At 42.6% G+C, this 18,391-nt stretch overlaps 1 protein-coding gene across 1 annotated transcript in view; it reads left to right on the forward strand.

The window, feature by feature from the left end:
* LOC103226248 (uncharacterized) overlaps positions 1 to 14,656 on the forward strand; it is a 31,490-nt gene extending 16,834 nt beyond the window's left edge. Inside the window, exons 4-5 of the mRNA XM_073008971.1 lie at positions 9,644 to 9,705; positions 10,467 to 14,656. Of these exons, the coding sequence (XP_072865072.1) occupies positions 9,644 to 9,705; positions 10,467 to 10,758 (354 nt within the window). The 3' untranslated portion in view covers positions 10,759 to 14,656. The remainder of the gene's footprint in view (positions 1 to 9,643; positions 9,706 to 10,466) is intronic.
* The last annotated feature ends 3,735 nt before the right edge of the window (positions 14,657 to 18,391 follow it).

The raw sequence follows: 18,391 nt of genomic DNA on the forward strand, positions 1-18,391 counted from the left end.
GAAGCCTCATCTCTAATGTGATGACATTTGGAGATGGGGCCTTGTGAATTAATTAAGGTTAAATGAGATCATGAGGTTAGGGCCCTCATGACATGATACCTTTCAAAGAAGAAGTACTGGAGATCACTCTCTCTCGGGCAGGCCCAGGCTCATATACACATTCTCGCTCTCGCTGTCACTCTGTCCTGTCCTACCCCCACCCCCTTGTGCCATGTGAAGAAAAAGTAAGAGGGCTGCCGTCTCAGGTCAGGAAGAAAGCTCTCACCACAGACCTACCTTGCTGGGATGTGGAACTCAGATTCCAACTCTCCAGAGCTGAGAAAATCAATTTCTGTTGTTTAGGCCACCAGGCACATAGCATTGTTATTATGTCAGCCCAGGTTGAATAAGACACCATCATTCTGCAGGTTCCTTTAGCCTCTCTCTTGTGTTAGATCACCCATTTTCCTGTATCTGGAATGTTCTTTGTTACTATATTCTGTTCTTATGGTGTAATGAATCCTAGGGCAATTTCCTTCCAAATGGGTTTATAGGAGGTAGATTTTTTTTGTTTTGGAGACAGGGTCTTGCTCTGTTGCCCAACCTGGAGTGCTGTGGTACCATCTTGGTTCACTGCAGCCTTGACCTCCTAGACTCAAGTGATCATCCCATTTCTCATCCTCCCAAGTGGCTAGTACTACAGGTATGCACCACCACGCCTGGCTAATTTTTTTTTTTTTTTTTTTTTTTTTTGAGACGGAGTTTCACTGTTGTTGCCCAGGCTGGAGTGCAATGGCGCGATCTCGGCTCCCTTCATCCTCCGCCTCCCGTGTTCAAGCGTTTCTCCTGTCTCAGCCTCCCGAGTAGCTGGGACTACCAGTGTGCACCACCACACCCAGCTAATTTTTGTATTTTTTGTAGAAACGGGGTTTCACCATGTTGCCCAGGCTGGTCTCAAACTCCTGGGCTCAAGCAATCCACCCACCTCAGCCTCCCAAAGTGCTGGGATTACAGACATGAGCCACCATGTCCAGCCCCTGGAATTTTCATTTTATGTTTTTTAATTTGCCAGGATATCAAATTCTAAGTTAAAAGTTAGCTTCCTTTAGATTTTGAAGGCATTGCTTCATTTTCTTGGTTTTCTAGAATAGCTATTGGGAAGTCCAAAGTAATTCCAATTTTTGATCTTTTCATAAGGCCTTTATTATTGCTTTGTTTTTTATTTTTCTTCTCTGGAAGTTTATAGCAGCTTCTCATTCCTGGTGTTCTAAAATTTCACAATGGTGAGCCCTTTCAATCTGGAATGCAGGTCTCAATTTTACGAATTTTAAAAATTCTTTCCTCACCTCTGTGTCTGCAGTTTTATTCTTCAGATAGGTACTATCCTTACAGCAGTTAGCCCTGTTCAGGGTAGCAGGGACTACACAAGGGTGTTCTTTTTAGGGATCAGCAGTTATTAATTAGGGTCATTTTAGAGAGTGGCTGCCACAGTATTCTTGTTTTTTAGTGAGAGATGAAAAGTTGATTGGTAGCCCTAAGTGCCTGAGTAGGGCTTGTTGATCCCCCATTGCAGGGTGATTTTCTAGGTAATTGGTTGGGGAACATCTGAGTTCAGTTATCTATTGGTTTTTCTTCTTTGAGTGGCTTGTATTTTCCCAGACGAGGTTCACACATGGAAGGGAAAGCCATACTGTGAGTGTTCTGGGAGCTTAGTGGAGGGAGTCTGGGAAATCTGTCATTGGTTTTCCATTCATTCGTATGATCCTCTGTGTCTGTTGCAACAACTTCCTTGAGATCCACCTGACGTCTCCGTGGCCAGAGACCTTCTGTTATACCTTTTCCACATACTAAACAAACTTCTGCCTAGACCAAGGAGAACTGCCTATGGACAGTTAACCAATCCTCCTTATTTTAACTGCCCCTTCACCTCCAGAGGTATGTGGTGCTGCCAGTTGCTGAGCTTTGGAGGTTCTGCAAGTAGAAACTGAGTTGATTTTCAGATTCTACCCTCTGCTGCCTTAGACTTCAGTTTTCTGGGATCTGCTTTTCTTTTATTATTCATCTATCCGCATTATAACATCCCACATTTTTTTGTATGTGACTCTTTTATGGTTTCCCAGTCCTTCTGTGTTTATGGCTTCTTAAAAAAAGTTTTTTTGTGGTTTATTTTGGATGCCCTCAAAATCACCCTTAAATAAATGTGTAATGCAGTGATGTTTAGTAACTACCAAGTGTGTGCAACCATCATCATAAATAAGTGTTAGAACATTTTCATCCCTACCCCCCACCTTAAGATCTCTCAACCCATTTCCAGTTCATACCCATTGATAGCCCTAGGCAACAATTAATCTACTCTCTTAGTGAATTTGGCTTTTCTGGACATATGTAAGTGATCTGACTCTTTTCATTTAGCACGTTTTTGAGGTCCAGCAATGGCATCGTTTATTATTTCCTTATTCTGCTTATCTTTGGTCTGGGTTACTCTTTTTCCTGATTTTTATGATAAAGACCTAGATTATTGATTGAGACCTTTCTTCTATTATAAGAATTAGAAGCTATAAATTTTCTTTTAACCACTACTTTATCGGCATTGTGTAAATTTTGATATGTTGTGTTTTCTTTGCTTGTTTGTTTGTTTGTTTGAGATGGAGTTTTGCTCTAGTTGCCCAGGCTGGAGTACAATGGCACGATCTCGGCTCACCGCAAGCTCCGCCTCCCAGGTTCAAGCGATTCTCCTGCCTCAGCCTTCCCAAGTAGCTGGGATTACAGGCATGGACCACTATGCCTGGCTAATTTTGTATTTTTAGTAGAGACAGGGTTTCTATATGTTGGTCAGTCTGGTCTCGAACTCCCAACCTCAGGTGGTCCGCCCGCCTCGGCCTTCTAAAGTGCTGGGATTACAGGCATGAGCCACCGCGCCAGCCTGTTGTGTTTTAATTTTCTAACATCCCCTTTGACTCATGGATTGGTTACACGTGTGTTATTCAGTCTCTACATATTGGATTCTTCAAATTTCCTTATATTGTTGCTTTGTAATTTGAGTCCATCCTAGTTGGAGAATATACTCTGTATGGTTTAAATCCTTTTAATTATATTAATTCTTGTTTTATGGCCTAATATAGGGTCTCTGGATAATGTTCCATGTTGACTTCAAAAAGTGTTTACTCTATTGTTGGGTGGTAGAGTATTTCATAAATATCTGTTAGGTTCAGTTGATTTATATTGTTGCTTAAGTCTTGTAATTCATTGCTGATCTTCTCTCTAGTTGTTGTATCCATTATTGAATGGAAAGTATTGAAATCTCTATTATTGTTACATTGTTCTTTTTTGTTTTGTTTTGTTTTTTTGAGATGGAGTCTTGCTCTGTTGCCCAGGATAGAGTGCAGTGGTGTGATCTCCACTCACTGCAAGCTCTGCCTCCCGGGTTCACGCCACTCTCCTGCCTCAGCCTCTGAGTAGCTGGGACTACAGGCACCCACCACCACGTCCGGCTGATTTTTTGTGTGTACTTTTAATAGAGACAGGATCTCATCGTGTTAGCCAGGATGGTCTCCATCTCCTGAACTCGTGATCCACGGGACTCATCCTCCCAAAGTCCTGGGATTACAGGCGTGAGCCACTGTGCCTGGCCTGTTGTTACATTGTTCTATTTTCCCCTTCAATTCTGTCAGTTTGTGTCTCAACTATCTGGCCCTCTTTTGCTAGGTTACATACATACTTATAAATGTTGGATCTTCTTGATGAATTGACCCTTTTATCAATACAAAATGTCCTTCTTTGTCTCTTTTAACAGTTTTTGTCTTATGGTATATTTTGTCTGAAATTATTGGAGCAGCTTTAGTTCCCTTTGGGTAACTGCATCATATATTCCTTTCCATCCAGTGCTTGGATAGCATTTTTCCTTTTTTTTTTTTTTTTTTTTTTTGAGACAGGGCCTCTCTGCTGCCCAGGGTAGAGTGCAGTGGCACAATCACAGTGCACTGCAGCCTAGACCTCCCAGGCTCAAGCAATCCTCCCACCTCAGCCTTCTGAGTAGCTGGAACCACAGGCACCAGCCACCATGCCTGGCTAATTTTAAAAATTTTTTGTAGAAACGGGGTCTCACCTTGTTGCCCAGGCTATTCACAAACTCCTGGGCTCAAGCAGTCCTCCTGCCTTGACCTCCCAAAGTGTTAGGATTACAGGCATGAGCCACTGCACCTGGCGGATAACATTTTTATCCATTCTATGAATCTCTGCCTTTTGACTGAAGTGTTTAATCCATTTGCATATAATGTAATTACTGTTAAGGTAATTACAAACCTATGCACACATTTTTGATTTTACCAATTTTAGTGTTAATTAGAAAAGTGGTTCTCCCACTTTGATATTTCTACAAATAAGCAGTAAATATTTTAAAATTCAGGTTATGTGTCTGTATCAGGCCCAACCCAGAAATACCAAATATCCAGTATTTGAATATCCAAAATACTGAATACTGAATATTCAGTATTTCTGGGTTGGGTCCTGTACCCTGCTTTTCTAACAACCTTCCTCATATTGTTGAATTTGCTGGTCCACGGACCACACTTTGAATAGCTGGGATCATCTTTCCATAATAAAAGGATTTTGAGCGGAAATGGTATCTTCTGGATATCTATACATCAATCCTTGTTTCATGGCATTTCACATCCCTTCAGCTTTGCCATAAAGGCAGATATTAGTTTGAAAGAGTGTAGTCCTTCTTCCCCAAACTTTAAATGGTGAGGGAGATAAGGATAGGGATAGCTCACAGGCTATCAATAGAAATCTACAAACTTAGGCCTGGCACGGTGGCTCACACCTGTAATCCCAGCACTTTGGAAGCCTGAGGCAGGCTGATCACAAGGTCAGGAGTCGAGACCAGCCTGGCCAACATGACGAAACCCTGCCTCTACCAAAAATATAAAAAATTAGCCGGGTGTGGTGGCATGCATCTATAATCCCAGCTACTCAGGAGGCTGAGGCAGGAGAATTGCTTGAACCCAGGAGGCGGAGGTTGCAGTGAGCCGAGATCGCACTACTACACTCCAGCCCGGGCAACAGAGCAAGACTCTGTCTCAAAAAAATAAAAAAAAGAAAAGATCCACAAACTTTTTTTAGTGGTTTCCTGCATTCCATCTTCAAATAAAAATAAAAAGGGAAAAACTTTTCTTGCCCTGTCACTACGTGTGTTCTGTAGTTGCCAGCGTAGAGCAAAACTTGGCTGAACTTACTTAAATCCCTCTTCATGCTTCCTGACCAAGTTGCTTAGAATTGCTGAATACTCAAACACAGGGTCTCATTCACCATTCCCATACGATGTCCTGATTTATACCACATCCAGTTGGTGCTGAGAGAATATGAACAGGTGAGAGAAGTAACAAGGATCTCATCCATTCTTGCTTTGCTCACCACTTCCTTTTTCTCAGATGTCAATGCCTGATGCCAGGTCCACTCATTGAAATTCCATAAAGACTGGAATTTGTTGCCTTGGAGCATGTATATACATTCTCTTGTTATTATCCTTCCAGTTCCTCAGCAGGATCTTCTGTTGCTTCTAATAGTTAACCTCTTTAAATAGGACAGTTTCCCTCTTCTGCAAGTAAAGTTGTAGTAGGGTTCTGATGACATTAACATTTTAAGAGAACTTGTGATTTTGCTTACTTAAAAGTTAGGGATGTGAACAGAGGTCGACTCAACCTGAGAAAGAAGCTGCCTTAGCCTTCCCAAGTAGCTGGGATTACAGGCATGGACCACTATGCCTGGCTAATTTTGTATTTTTAGTAGAGACAGGGTTTATACATGTTGGTCAGTCTAGTGACTAAATTTATAAATGAGATTCAGAGCCACTTGATTAATAGAAGATATATACTTTGAAAAATACAGTGAGACACACTGAAAAAAAATTCACCTTTTGCAGTACTTTTCATTGGATTGCTTCATAATTTCTTGGTGTTGGAAAATTAATTCCTAAAGCAACAAGATTAAAGGATGCTTGGGTAAGCAATTAGTTTACCTGTCTTTTCTGGGACCTTACATGGTTCATCCATGATTGCATTTTCTTTTAGAATTGGAGTTTAATGAATAAAAACTTTAATATAATCTATAAGCAATTAGTTTACCTGTCTCAAAAAACTATAAGCAATTAGTTTACCTGTCTTTTCTGGGACCTTACACGGTTCATCCATGATTGCATTTTCTTTTAGAATTGGAGTTTAATGAATAAAAACTTTAATATAATCTACTGATTCTTTATCTCACTTAGGTGAAACACTCTTATCTTGCAGAAATATTTCCCCTTTGCTTGGCTTTTAGGTTGACATTGCAAACGGTATGGTCACCGAACAGGCTACAAAGAATGCCCTTTCTTTATCAAAGACAACCAAAAGTTAGAACAGTTCAGAGTAGTAAGTAAAACCATACAATGTCATTTTACCTTAATCAGAGATGGTGAATCTTAATTAATCCGATAGTCACCAGCGAACTGAATGTTCACATAAAGTGCATTCCCAGAAGCCTTTTGGCCAAGATATCTGCTGTTAACCATTTGTGAGACAAATTTAGCTCTTCAAGAAAAAACTAACATTTATAAAAGTGTTCTTTGTTTATACATTGGGTCAGTGATTCTTTTTCTGAAGAAGACTTTGTTCCCTATTCAACTCCCCTTTTTAACATTTATTATATAAAAAGTCATGTCTCATAACTAAAATCAGAGTTTTAGTTTGTTTCTCAGACTTTTTTTTTTTTTTTTTTGAGATGGAGTCTCACTCTGTCACCCAGGCTGGAGTGCAGTGGCGCGATCTCAGCTCACTGCAAGCTCCGCCTCCCAGGTTCATGCCATTCTCCTGCCTCAGCCTCCCAAGTAGCTGGGACTACCGGCACCCACCACCGCGCCCGGCTAATTTTTTGTATTTTTAGTAGAGGCGGGGTTTCACCATGGTCTCGATCTCCTGACCCCGTGATCCACCGCCTCGGCCTCCCAAAGTGCTGGGATTACAGGCATGAGCCTCTGTGCCCGGCCTAGTTTCCCAGCCTTTAAAGAGTAGATGTCTGTCTATTACGAGCTAGAATTGTGTATATTTCCTCTTAAATGACAGACAGATCTATCATTAGCATGATCTATCAATCATTCCCCACTTTAACATAGAGTCACCTCCCAGAGGTGTTAATTCACTGTTCAGTAACCACTTCTGCCAAGTGAAATATGCTGCCTTGCGGATCTACTGGAGTGATCAGCATACAGTTGTCCCTTGGTATCCATGGGGAATTGGATCCCAGTATCCCCTGGGATACCAAAATCCGCAGGTGCTCAAAGTCCCTCATATAAAATGGTATAGGCTGGGTGCAGTGGCTCATGCCTGTAATTCTAGCAGTTTGGGAGGCCTAGGCAGGTGGATCACCTGAGGTCAGGAGTTTGAGACTAGCCTGACCAACATGGTGAAACCCCAGCTCTACTAAATATACAAAATTAGGCTGGGCACAGTGGCTCACGCCTGTAATGTCAGCACTTTGGGAGTCTGAGGTGGGCAGATCACCTGAGGTCAGGAGTTCAAGACAGCCTAGCCAACACGGTGAAACCCTGTCTCTCCTGAAAATACCAAAATTAGCTGGGTGCGGTGGTGGGCACCTGTAATCCCAGCTACTTGGATGACTGAGGCAGGAGAATCGCTTGAATCTAGGAGGTGGAGGTTGCGGTGAGCTGAGATCATGCCACTGCACTGCAGCCTAGGCGACAGAGTATGACTCTGTCTCAAAAAAATAAAAATACAAAAATCAGCCAGGCATAGTAGCACATGCGTGCCATCCCAGCTACTTGGGAGGCTGAGGCATGAGAATCACTTGAACATGGGAGGCAGAGGTTGCAGTGAGCCAAGATCATGCCACTGTACTCCAGCTTGGGTGTCAGAGTGAGATTTTGTCAAATAAAATAAATAAAATAGCGTATAAGCTGTGCACACATTCCTGTATACTTTAATCATCTCTAGAGTATCTATAATACTGAATAAAAAGTAAATTGTTGTTACATTGTATTGCTCAGGGAATAATGACAAGAAAAAAGAGTCTGAACATGTGCAGTACAGACAAAACCGTCCTTTTTTTTTTTTTTCCAAATATTTTCGATCCTTGGTTGAATCTCTGGACGTGTAACTCTTCAAGATACAAGGGCCAGCTATATATGAAACTGAAGTCAACAGACGTTCTTTTAACATTTTAAGGCATTTAAAGTTTTGTGTTTTTGTTTTAATCTGAAAAATAATTATTCTAGATCAAACACTTTTAGGTGAAATGTCAGTTTTTACAGATAGTATAAAACAAAGCTTGTTGATAAATCTAAAAAATTTAGCATAGTTCTTTTTGACTCAGAAATTCAACTTCTAAGAATTTACCCTAAGGATGTAACAGAACATCAATTTATACAACTCTATAAGCATAATGTTCATAATTGTGAATTTTTTTATTTTTTTTAAATTTTATTTTTTGAAACAGAGTTTTGCTCTTGCTGCCTAGGCTAGAGTGCAGTGGTGTGATCTTGGCTTACTGCAACCTCTGCCTTTCGGTTTCAAGCAATTCTCCTGCCTCAGCCTCCCAAGTAGCTGGGATTACAGGTGCCTGCCACCACACCCAGCTAATTTTTGTATTTTTAGTAGAGATGGGAGTTTCACCATGTTGGTCAGGCTGGTCTCGAACTGCTGACCTCGTGATCCACCCGCCTCGGCCTCCCAAAGTGCTGGGATTACAGGCATGAGCCACCGATCCCCACCCATAATTGTGAATTTTAAGTCATTTTTCAATTATAGAATATAAGAATACAGTTTATTTGCCTTATTAAGCAAAATGAAGACCTCATAGTAAGGCTTTTACCACCAAGTCCAATCTTGACTTCCTCCTAAGAGTGGGTTTGCAGCAAATAGCTTGATGTGTATGTTTCCAGACTTCTTTGGGGTATTTTTTTTTTTTTTTTTTTTGAGACGGAGTCTTCCTCTGTCGCCCAGGCTGGAGTCTCAGAGGCACGATCTTGGCTCACTGAAACCTTTGCCTCCCGGGTTCACACCATTCTCCTCCTCAGTCTCCCGAGTAGCTGGGACTACAGTCGCCGGGCACCACGCCCGGCTAATTTTTTGTATTTTTAGTAGAGACAGGGTTTCACCATGTTAGCCAGGATGGTGTCTCGATCTCCTGACCTCGTGATCCACCTCCCTCGGTCTCCCAAAGTGCTGGGATTACAGGTGTAAGCCACTGTGCCTGACCTGTAACGTGTATTTTTGAGTACTTATAAATGATCATTCCTATGTATCATTGAGCAACTCCTTTGTTTTGCTTAATACTAACTTTTGGTCATCTAACCCAATAGAACAAAGAGAATTACCTCACTATTTCTAAACTTGAGTACTGTTTTATAGTATGACTCTTCCAGTTTATGCAGTTTTTTCCTCATGAAGAATATTATTTTGTGTATTTTCTCATTAGGAAATCCTTTTTATAGCCTTAGCGAGTTATCAATAATGCGACCCTTAAAAGGATTGAAAGATGTTGAGCATACAGCTACATCAAACAGTAAAAAAAGAAAAAAAAAAAAACTGTTTTCTGTCACATAGGGGTTTCATTTTATTTAACTTGTGGCCCATGAAGCCTAACCAAACCTTAACCTTCTCTGTCCCTAAAGGCACATGAGGATTTCATGTGTGACATCATACAAGACAATAAACAATATGAAAAGGATATAAGGTGAGATAGTCCTGTTGATGATATCTACTTAGAAGTTTTAAATTCTACAAAGTTGGAAAAAAAACATTCTAGCACTAGGAGAGTGATATAGTAAACATGGTACTTCATTTGTGAAATGTTTATTGGGTAGGAGTCATGGCTGACAAGACCAGTGTTGGGGAATGAGCAGGCCAGCCTCTTCCTACTTGGGTTGGCTTAAAGCTGTAAGCTTGGTCCAGCTCTCTGACCACTGCGGTTGATATTAGCAACCCATGTTGTGCTGTCTACTGGCATGGTACAATTGGTACTTTCATGTAATTCAGTTTATCTCCTCCAGCATCTTTAAGGATCTGAGCTTTTGTTAAAAATTATACCTAGACAAGATTAGAGAGTGAAAAATTGGGAGAGTTTGTTTTCTCAAACTGGTTACATTAAATTATGATTGTTGAGGATGTAGATTATCTATTAGGAAACTGAGCAGTTGGGGGAATGGTTTAGTAAAGTGTGTGTCTGTTAGAAATTGTAATTGTAAGTACTGTGGAAACCTACAGAAATGACTAGGACAAGGAAAATAATACAAAAATGGCTTGTACACCGGTTACAGTCACATAAAAATAAGCATTCAGGTAGAGAAGAATGGAGAAAACAGGTAAAAATAAAAATAATTACTGTCTTTGTGATGTGGCTATTCATGTTCCTTCTATACTGCTTTTGAATGACATACTTAAGAAACTTTTCAATTAAAGCAAAAACTCACTGTTTGATCAATCTTGAATGTTTAGGATACGGCAGTTAAAACAGTTACTGGAGGATTCTACCTCAGATGAAGATGGGAGCAGCTCCAGTTCCTCTGAAGATAAAGAGAAACACAAGAAAAAGAAGAGGAAAGAAAAGCATAAGAAAAGAAGAAAGAAAAGAAAAAGAAGAAAAAACAGAAGCACAAATCTTCCAAGTCAAATGAGAGTTCCGACTCAGAGTGACAAGGATGTGACTTGTTCAACATTCTCTTCTCAAGAATCAAACACTGTGACCAAGGAACAGAGGAAGATGCAGTCAGAGAAAGTAGCAGGATAGAGACACAGAGAGGAGGATACGTGGGTCACAGCAGTGAGCTCCCACCCGCCTTCCAGTGAAGATGTGACTCCAGGAGAGGGAGTGTCTCCTTCCAGGTGCTAGCTCTGGACAGCCGCTGATTTTAGGCAGGACAGTTTCTTCGGTGTTGTCCTCCCTGCTGGTCATATGAGTTTACGATTCCTTTGAAATGTCTCCCGCAGGGTGGCAGGACTGGGAGAATCTTTGAGGCGTTTCTTCCAGGCCCTCCCACAGCTTGTGCCCTCCAAAGTGTGGAATTGAACACCTGGCCTCATGTGATCCTTCCACCTTGGCCTCCCAAAGCATTGGGATAACAGGTGAGAGCCACTGCTTGGCTAAAAGTGTACATTTATATTCATCTGACATGATTTATTGATTTGGGGGCTAGGGAGTTCTTAAAATAACAATAAAAAATCTTATCTGGCTAGCATTCTACTTAACTTGCTTTCTACTGCCAGAGTCCCGTGATTTTCACAGAGTGACTCAGAAAAGGTTTAGGAATATAGGGGGATTTCTATACTAGGTCAGGTATCCACATCTCAAAATCCATCCCTCCCTTTCTTCCTCTTCCTGTTGCCTGACCACAGCCCATCTGTGCTCTTGTAGCTGAGACTAGGCCACAGTAGAAGCATCTCAGGAGGCCAGGGTGTGTCTGCAGCTGGAGGAGAGGAAGTCTGTCCTTTGCTGAGCCAAAGTGAAGCTGGATCTTGCTCATAGGCAAGTGTGTTCCTCTGTGGCCAACACTGGACTCTTGCTGCTTTAGGCACTCAGTCAGGGTCCCAGAAACTCACTCCCATTTTCTGCCACTTTTCATGGAGATTGCACCTCTTTAAGGAACAGCCAAGCCAGGCCCAGACTGACCCTTCTTCAAGTCTCATCAGTCAATGCTCCTGTTCATGGCCTTGGAATACCACCTCAGGAAAACAATCGGTTGAGATTGGAATGGCCAGGACTTATCATTTCTGAAAACTGTAAGGCCAGTGGATTCAGCCTTGCCTTACACTTATCCTTGTCATCATTGCTCAGCACACAGAACACAGGCCATCTGTCCTCTGCCATATGCTCAGCATTTCCCACCCAGGTACAGCCGGTCCTCTTCTTCCAGGAATTGGCTACTGTCCCTCCGCAATCCCATTCATGATAAAAGCATTCTTATACAACACGAAAGATGCTGCATCAATGATTCTCAAACCTCCAAGACATCCAAATCAGTAGCGTGCTTACAATGCAGATTCCTGTGCTCGACTCACAAACTTCCAGAATTTTCCATCCCCTAGGTCTGAGGTGAACCTGGGAATCTGCCTTGCTAACAAGTGATGCTGATACTGTGGATTTGGGGACCCCACTTGGAGAACCTGTGCTCTAGATCTCTACCCTCTTACTGAAGCCTTCTTCCACTTCCTACTTTAACTGGAATCCAGCCGTCCACTCCTGCAGCCCTTGCAAGTGAATTGTCCCTTTCCCCTCACTCTGTTTTTTTCTCCTCTGTTTCTAGCCTAGATTCCAAGGAACATCACTTTGGCCTGTCATCTCCCCTGATCTGTGATGCTTTTGTCCAAGCTTTCCTCAAAGAAGCGTCAATCAAAATCTTCCGCTTTGCTCCTATAGACAGACTACAGAGGAGAAATCCCAGAGCCCCTACAAATCCATCTCCAAACTCAAATGAGAACTGAGCTCAAAAAGCTCACTAGCAAACCAAAACTGTGCTTGTCACCCACTTAAACTTTCTTTTTCAGACATCTCTTTCAGGTATACATTTTCCATTTCTATCCAGGGAGACAAAATAAGCCCTCAAACCTCCCTTCACTAAGGCGTCGTATAATGAATGTCAGACATCCTACTCATATGGTTTGGATGTTTGTCCCCTCCAAATCTCTTGACGAAATGTAATCCCCAGTGTTGGAGATAAGGCCTGGTGGGAGGTGTCTGGATCATGGGGGTGGATCCCTCATGAATGGGTTAGTGCCATCCCCTTGGTGATGAGTCAGTTCACACCAGATCTAGTTGCTTAAGTGTGAGTGGCACCCCTCCCTCCCTCTTTTGCTCTGACTGTCGCTGTTACCGTGTGATATGCTGGCTTCCTCATTGTCTTCCACCGTGACTGTAAACTTCTTGAGGCCTCACCAGAAAAATATTCCAGCACCACACTTCTTGTACTGTTTGCAGAACCTTGAGCCAAGCAAGTGTCTTTTCTTTTTAAATTACCCAAGCTAAAATGGCATCATGATTTCTCCCACTAATCTTCAGGACTGTTAATAGGATGCACTTTACTCCTGTGACTAGATTGTGTTACCAGTACAAGGAAAGGGAGACCATCTGGGTGTTCCTAACCAAATCATGAGAACCCTTTGGAACTCAAGTTGTCACTGGCTGATAACCAAAGAGAAGGTCAGAGAATCCAAGCCTATGAAAGATTCCACACATCATTACTGGTTTTAGAGTTGAAGGGGCCACATGGTGAGGGATGCAGCAAACTCTCATCAAAGATTCCTGACTCACAGCCAGCAAGGAAATGGAGCTGTCAGTCCTACAGCTGAAAAGATCTGAATTCTGCCACCCTCAGTGATTCTGGATGCATATTCTTCTCCAGAGCCTCCAGATGGAAGCCCACCTCTGCTGACACCTTGGGTTGGGGCTTGTGAGATGCAAGGTTGAGAGCCCAGTTGAGCCTGCTCAGGCTTCTGACCTACACCACCATGAGGTAATCAATGGTGGTGGTTTTGAGCTTTTACGTTTGAAGAAAGTGTTAATGCAGCAACAAACTGATCCAGAAGTTTAATGAGCTTTCTCTCCTCCTCACAGGCCAGTCCATCACCTGTGCTCTGGACCCCACCATCAGCCAGCAGTAGGGGGCAGTGGCTGGAGCACTGGCCCTGCATCCAGACAGCCTGGCTTTGAATCCCAGCTTTGCTAGCTGTGGAGTTGCTCCACCTCTCTGTGCCTCCAAGTCCTTGACTAATCATATCTACCTCCCAGACTTCTAGTAAGAATGAGGGGACTTGATATGCGTAAAGCATTTAGAGCAGGGTGTGGCACATCTCAACACTCAGCCGGAGTGTTACCTGCTCCTGATGCTATTGCTGTCACCATCATGTAATCCTCAGGGAGCTTCCTCCTCCTGTATCCCATGTCATTCACATCTTCAAACTCTTCCTTTCTATTGTGAGGTTGCCCCAGTGTTTAAAAATTGTTTTAGGCTGGGCACAGTCACTCCTGCCTGTAATGTCAACACTTTGGGAGGTCGAGGTGGGTGGATCACTTGAGGTCAAGAGTTCGAGACCAGCCTGGCCAACATGGTGAAACCCCATCTTTACCAAAAATACAAAAGTAGCTGGGCATGGTGACACACCTGTAATCCCAGCTACTTGGGAGGCTGAGGCAAGAGAATCACTTGAACCTGGGAGGCGGAGGTTACAGTGAGTAGAAATTAATGCCACTGCACTCTAGCCTGGGCAGCAGAGCAAGACCCTGCTTCCCCAAACCCTGCCAAAAAAAAAACCCAATTATTTTAAAATTATAAAATACATGCCCATAAAGAGTTCACAATTCTGAGCCATTGGGGAATAAAAAGTGAAAAGGGAGTCTACTTATGATGCTTTCATACAGTGCTCCAGATCCTGATGAAAATGTATTAGCAGACACACACATGTAAACGCGGGGTTTTTGGTTAGCTTTACATAACTGATAAACACTAGTAATACTGTTCTGTGACTTCATTTCACTCACCATATGTCGGCAATCTTACTGCTCACTACAAGCTTCAAATGGCTACAAAATTCCTTGGTTTGAATATGCCATGATTTGTTTAACCATTAGTCTATTTATCAGAATGCAATTGTTTCCTATTTCTCATTCCTACAAAGAAAACTGAAAATAAAAATCTTTTAGTAAATATCTTTGGGTTTTTTTTTTTTTTTTGATACGGAGTCTTGCTCTGTCGCCCAGGCTGGAGTGCAGTGGCGCGATCTCAGCTCACTGCAAGCTCCGCCTTCCGGTTCACACCATTCTCCTGCCTCGGCCTCCCAAGTAGCTGGGACTACATGCACCTGCCACCACACCCGGCTAATTTTTTGTACTTTTAGTAGAGACGGGGTTTCACCGTGTTGGCCAGAACGGTCTCGATCTCTTGACCTCGTGACCTGCCCACCTCGACCTCACAGAGTGCTGGGATTACAGGTGTGAGCCACCTCACCCAGCCTTGAGCAAGTATCTTAATGTACGTATGCAAGTATTTCAATAGAATAGTTCACTCATAATGGAATTACATATGTTAAGTTTGACAGATTCTACCAAATTAGCCTCCAAAAGAGTCTACCAATTTACCCATTCTCTTACAGTATATAAAGTGGCCCATTTCCCGATCCAGCAGCATTTAAACAAGCTCAAGTGTCCCTTAAAAGAAAAAAAAAATCATGAGGCCACGCACAGTGACTCATGCCTGTAATCCCAGCACTTTTGTAGGCCAAGGCGGGAGGACCACTTGAGCCCAGAAGTTTGAGGTTACAGTGAGCTATGATGGCGCCGCTGCACTCCAGCCTGGGCAACAGAGTGAGACCCTGTCTCTGAAAAAAATAAAATCCTCCCTTGATCCAATGTCCCTATCTAGCACTTTTCTCTCGTTTACAGCAGTTTCGTCAGCCTTGGACTCATTTATTTTAGGGATTGAATAATTCTAAGTGGTAGGGTTCAATTCTGTGCATTGTAGTGTATTCTGCAGCATCCCTGGCTTGTAACCAGTTGATGCTACTAGTATATCCTTCAGTGGTACCAACTACAATTGTCTTTGAATATGCACATGCAAAAGAATACAGTTGGTCCCTTACACTATACACAAAAATCTACTCAAAATGGCTTAAGGACTTAAACTAAAATCTGAAACTGTAAAACTTGTAGGAGAAAACAGGGAAAAGACTACTTGACGTTGGCCTTGGCAGTGGCTTCTTGGATTTGACATTGAAGGCACAGGTAACAAAAGCAGAAGTAGACAGGTGGGATTGCATCAAACTAAAAAGCTGCTCAGCAAAAGAAACATGAACAAAACGAAAAGGCAATACATGGAAAGGGAGAAAATGCTTGCAAACCATAAATTTAATCATGGGTTAATATCTACAAAATATAATAAACTCCTACAACTCAATAGCAAACAACCAGATATCCCATTTATTACAAAAATAGGCAAAGGGCCAGGAGTTCGAGGCTGCAGTGAGAGCCATGATTGCACCACTGCACTCCAGCTGAGGAAACAGACCAAGACCCTGTCTCAAAAAATAAAATTTAAAAAATAGGCAAAGAGCCGGGTGCGGTGCCTTAACACCTGTAATCCCAGAACTTTGGGAGGCTGAGGTGGGTGGATTACCTGAGGTTAGGAGTTTGAGACCAGCCTGAACATTATAGTGAAATCTCATCTTTACTAAATACAAAAATTAGCCGGGCATGGTGGCGTGTGCCTTGTAGTCGCAGATACTTAGGAGACTGAGGCAGGAGAATGGCATGAACCCAGGAGGCAGAGGTTGCAGTGAGCTGAGATCGCGCCACTGCACTCCAGCCTGGGTGACAGAGCGAGACTCCGTCTCAAAAAAAAAAAAAAAAAAAAAAAAGGCAAAGAACTGAATAGACATTGATTCCTAAGAAGAATGACCAGTAGGTATATTCAGAGGTGCTCAACAGCAGTAATCACTAGGCAAATGCAAATCAAAATAGTAAGGAAATGTCACCTCACGTGTGTTAGGATGACTGTTTTTTTTAAAAAAAAAAAACCCAGGCCAGGCACGGTGGCTCACGCCTATAATTCCAGCACTTTGGGAGGCCGAGGCAGGCGGATCACGAGGTCAGATGGAGACCATCCTGGCTAACACGGTGAAACCCCGTCTCTACTAAGACTACATAAAATTAGCCGGGCGTGGTGGCGGGCGCCATAAAATTAGTCCCAGGTACTCAGGAGGCTGAGGCAGGAGAATGGTGTGAATCCGGGAGGCGAAGGTTTCAGTGAGCCGAGATCGCGCCACTGCACTCCAGCCTAGGCGACAGAGCAAGACTATCTCAAAAAAAAAAAAAAAGAAAGAAAGAAAGAAAACCCAGAAGATTACAAATGTTGGTTAGGACATGAGGAAAGAGCCCTTGGGCACTGTTGATGGGAAAGTAAAGTGGTGTGAGCACTGTGGAAAACAATATAGAAGTTTCTCAAAAAGTTTACGATATGATCCAGCAATCCCACTTCTGGGTATATCAGAAGGAATTGAAATCAGTCTTTAAGAGATGTTTGCACTCAGGTTCAGTGCAGCTTTATTCACAGTAGCCATGGCATGCAAGCAAACTACACATCCATGATGAGTGAATGGAGAAAGAAAATGTGGTCTATCCATGTATGATGGAATATCCTTCACCTTAAAAATAGAAGCAAATCTAGCCATTTATGACAACATGGATGAACCCAAAGGACATTATATAAAGTGAGATAAGCCAGACACAAAAGGCCAAATACTCCATGATACCACTAACAAGATGAAACTAAAATAGTCAACTATTGAGGCCACAAGTTTTGACACCAGGCTGGGCCATATAGCGAGAACCCATCTCTACAATAAATAATAGAAAAATTGGCCAGGTGTGTTAGCACATACCTGTAGTTCCTGTTAACTGGCAAGAAAGCCCTAAGTGGGAATGGCTGAGGCCTTTGTTGTGACTGTCTCAGAGCCCAGCTTCTCCCTCTGCCCAGTCACATTCTCTTTGCCCTCTGAGATGTTATTCCCAACAGCACCAATGTGAATTTTCCCACAGTCTCCCTCTCAGAGTCTTGTCCCTACACACGCAACCTGCCACTGGAGTCCAACAGCTTCCAAACATAACCAGACTTTTCATCTAGCCTTTAGGATAAAGGTCCAACTATGGGCAGAACTACAAAGCAGAAGTATCCACTGATTGGCCCCATTCTATTTTTGTGCTTCTTATCCACCTACTGTTAATTTTTCCAACCTTCTAGAGTCCTGACATCTTCCTATTGTAAAGACAGCCCCAGTCCACCGAAGTAACTACTAAGTACTACTAACATTGAGTCAGTTTTTTTCCCACACTACTTGTACTGGTATTGTACAAGTGTTAAGGCAATCAGATTCAATGGCTTCACACCAACACATTAAGGAAAATTCACTCCCTTTCATCTTGCCATGTAATCTAAGGAAGTAGGAATTGGATGGTTTTAATAGAAAGTGGAATGTCTTTCCAGATCCTACAACAGAAGCAAAGATGTTGGGTCACTATAATCAAGAAGCCTTCACAAGAACCCCACTATGGTCTTCCTACCCCAACCTTCTGTGATTCTGGCCAACTCATTCCTAATCTCAGCCTCTGCACATCGTGTTGTGTTTGGTGTGGAATGCTGGTGGAAACAGGGACAAGGCCAAATGAGTCCTCCAAGGTTAAGACTACATGATCCATTCCACAATGACCTGGGTGTATACTCTTCACGAGGCTCCACACTAACTACTCCATGGGGATGCCACAGGGGCTACAATAACCATGGCCCTAAGAAACAGATGGAGTCTGGTTGAGGACAGAATTGATGCCATGAGTCTCCAGAGTCATGACCTGAAATAGGCTATCAAAGTGTAATAACAGG

The sequence above is a fragment of the Chlorocebus sabaeus genome, chromosome 21 (assembly GCF_047675955.1).
Source record: "Chlorocebus sabaeus isolate Y175 chromosome 21, mChlSab1.0.hap1, whole genome shotgun sequence".
NCBI lineage: Eukaryota > Metazoa > Chordata > Mammalia > Primates > Cercopithecidae > Chlorocebus > Chlorocebus sabaeus.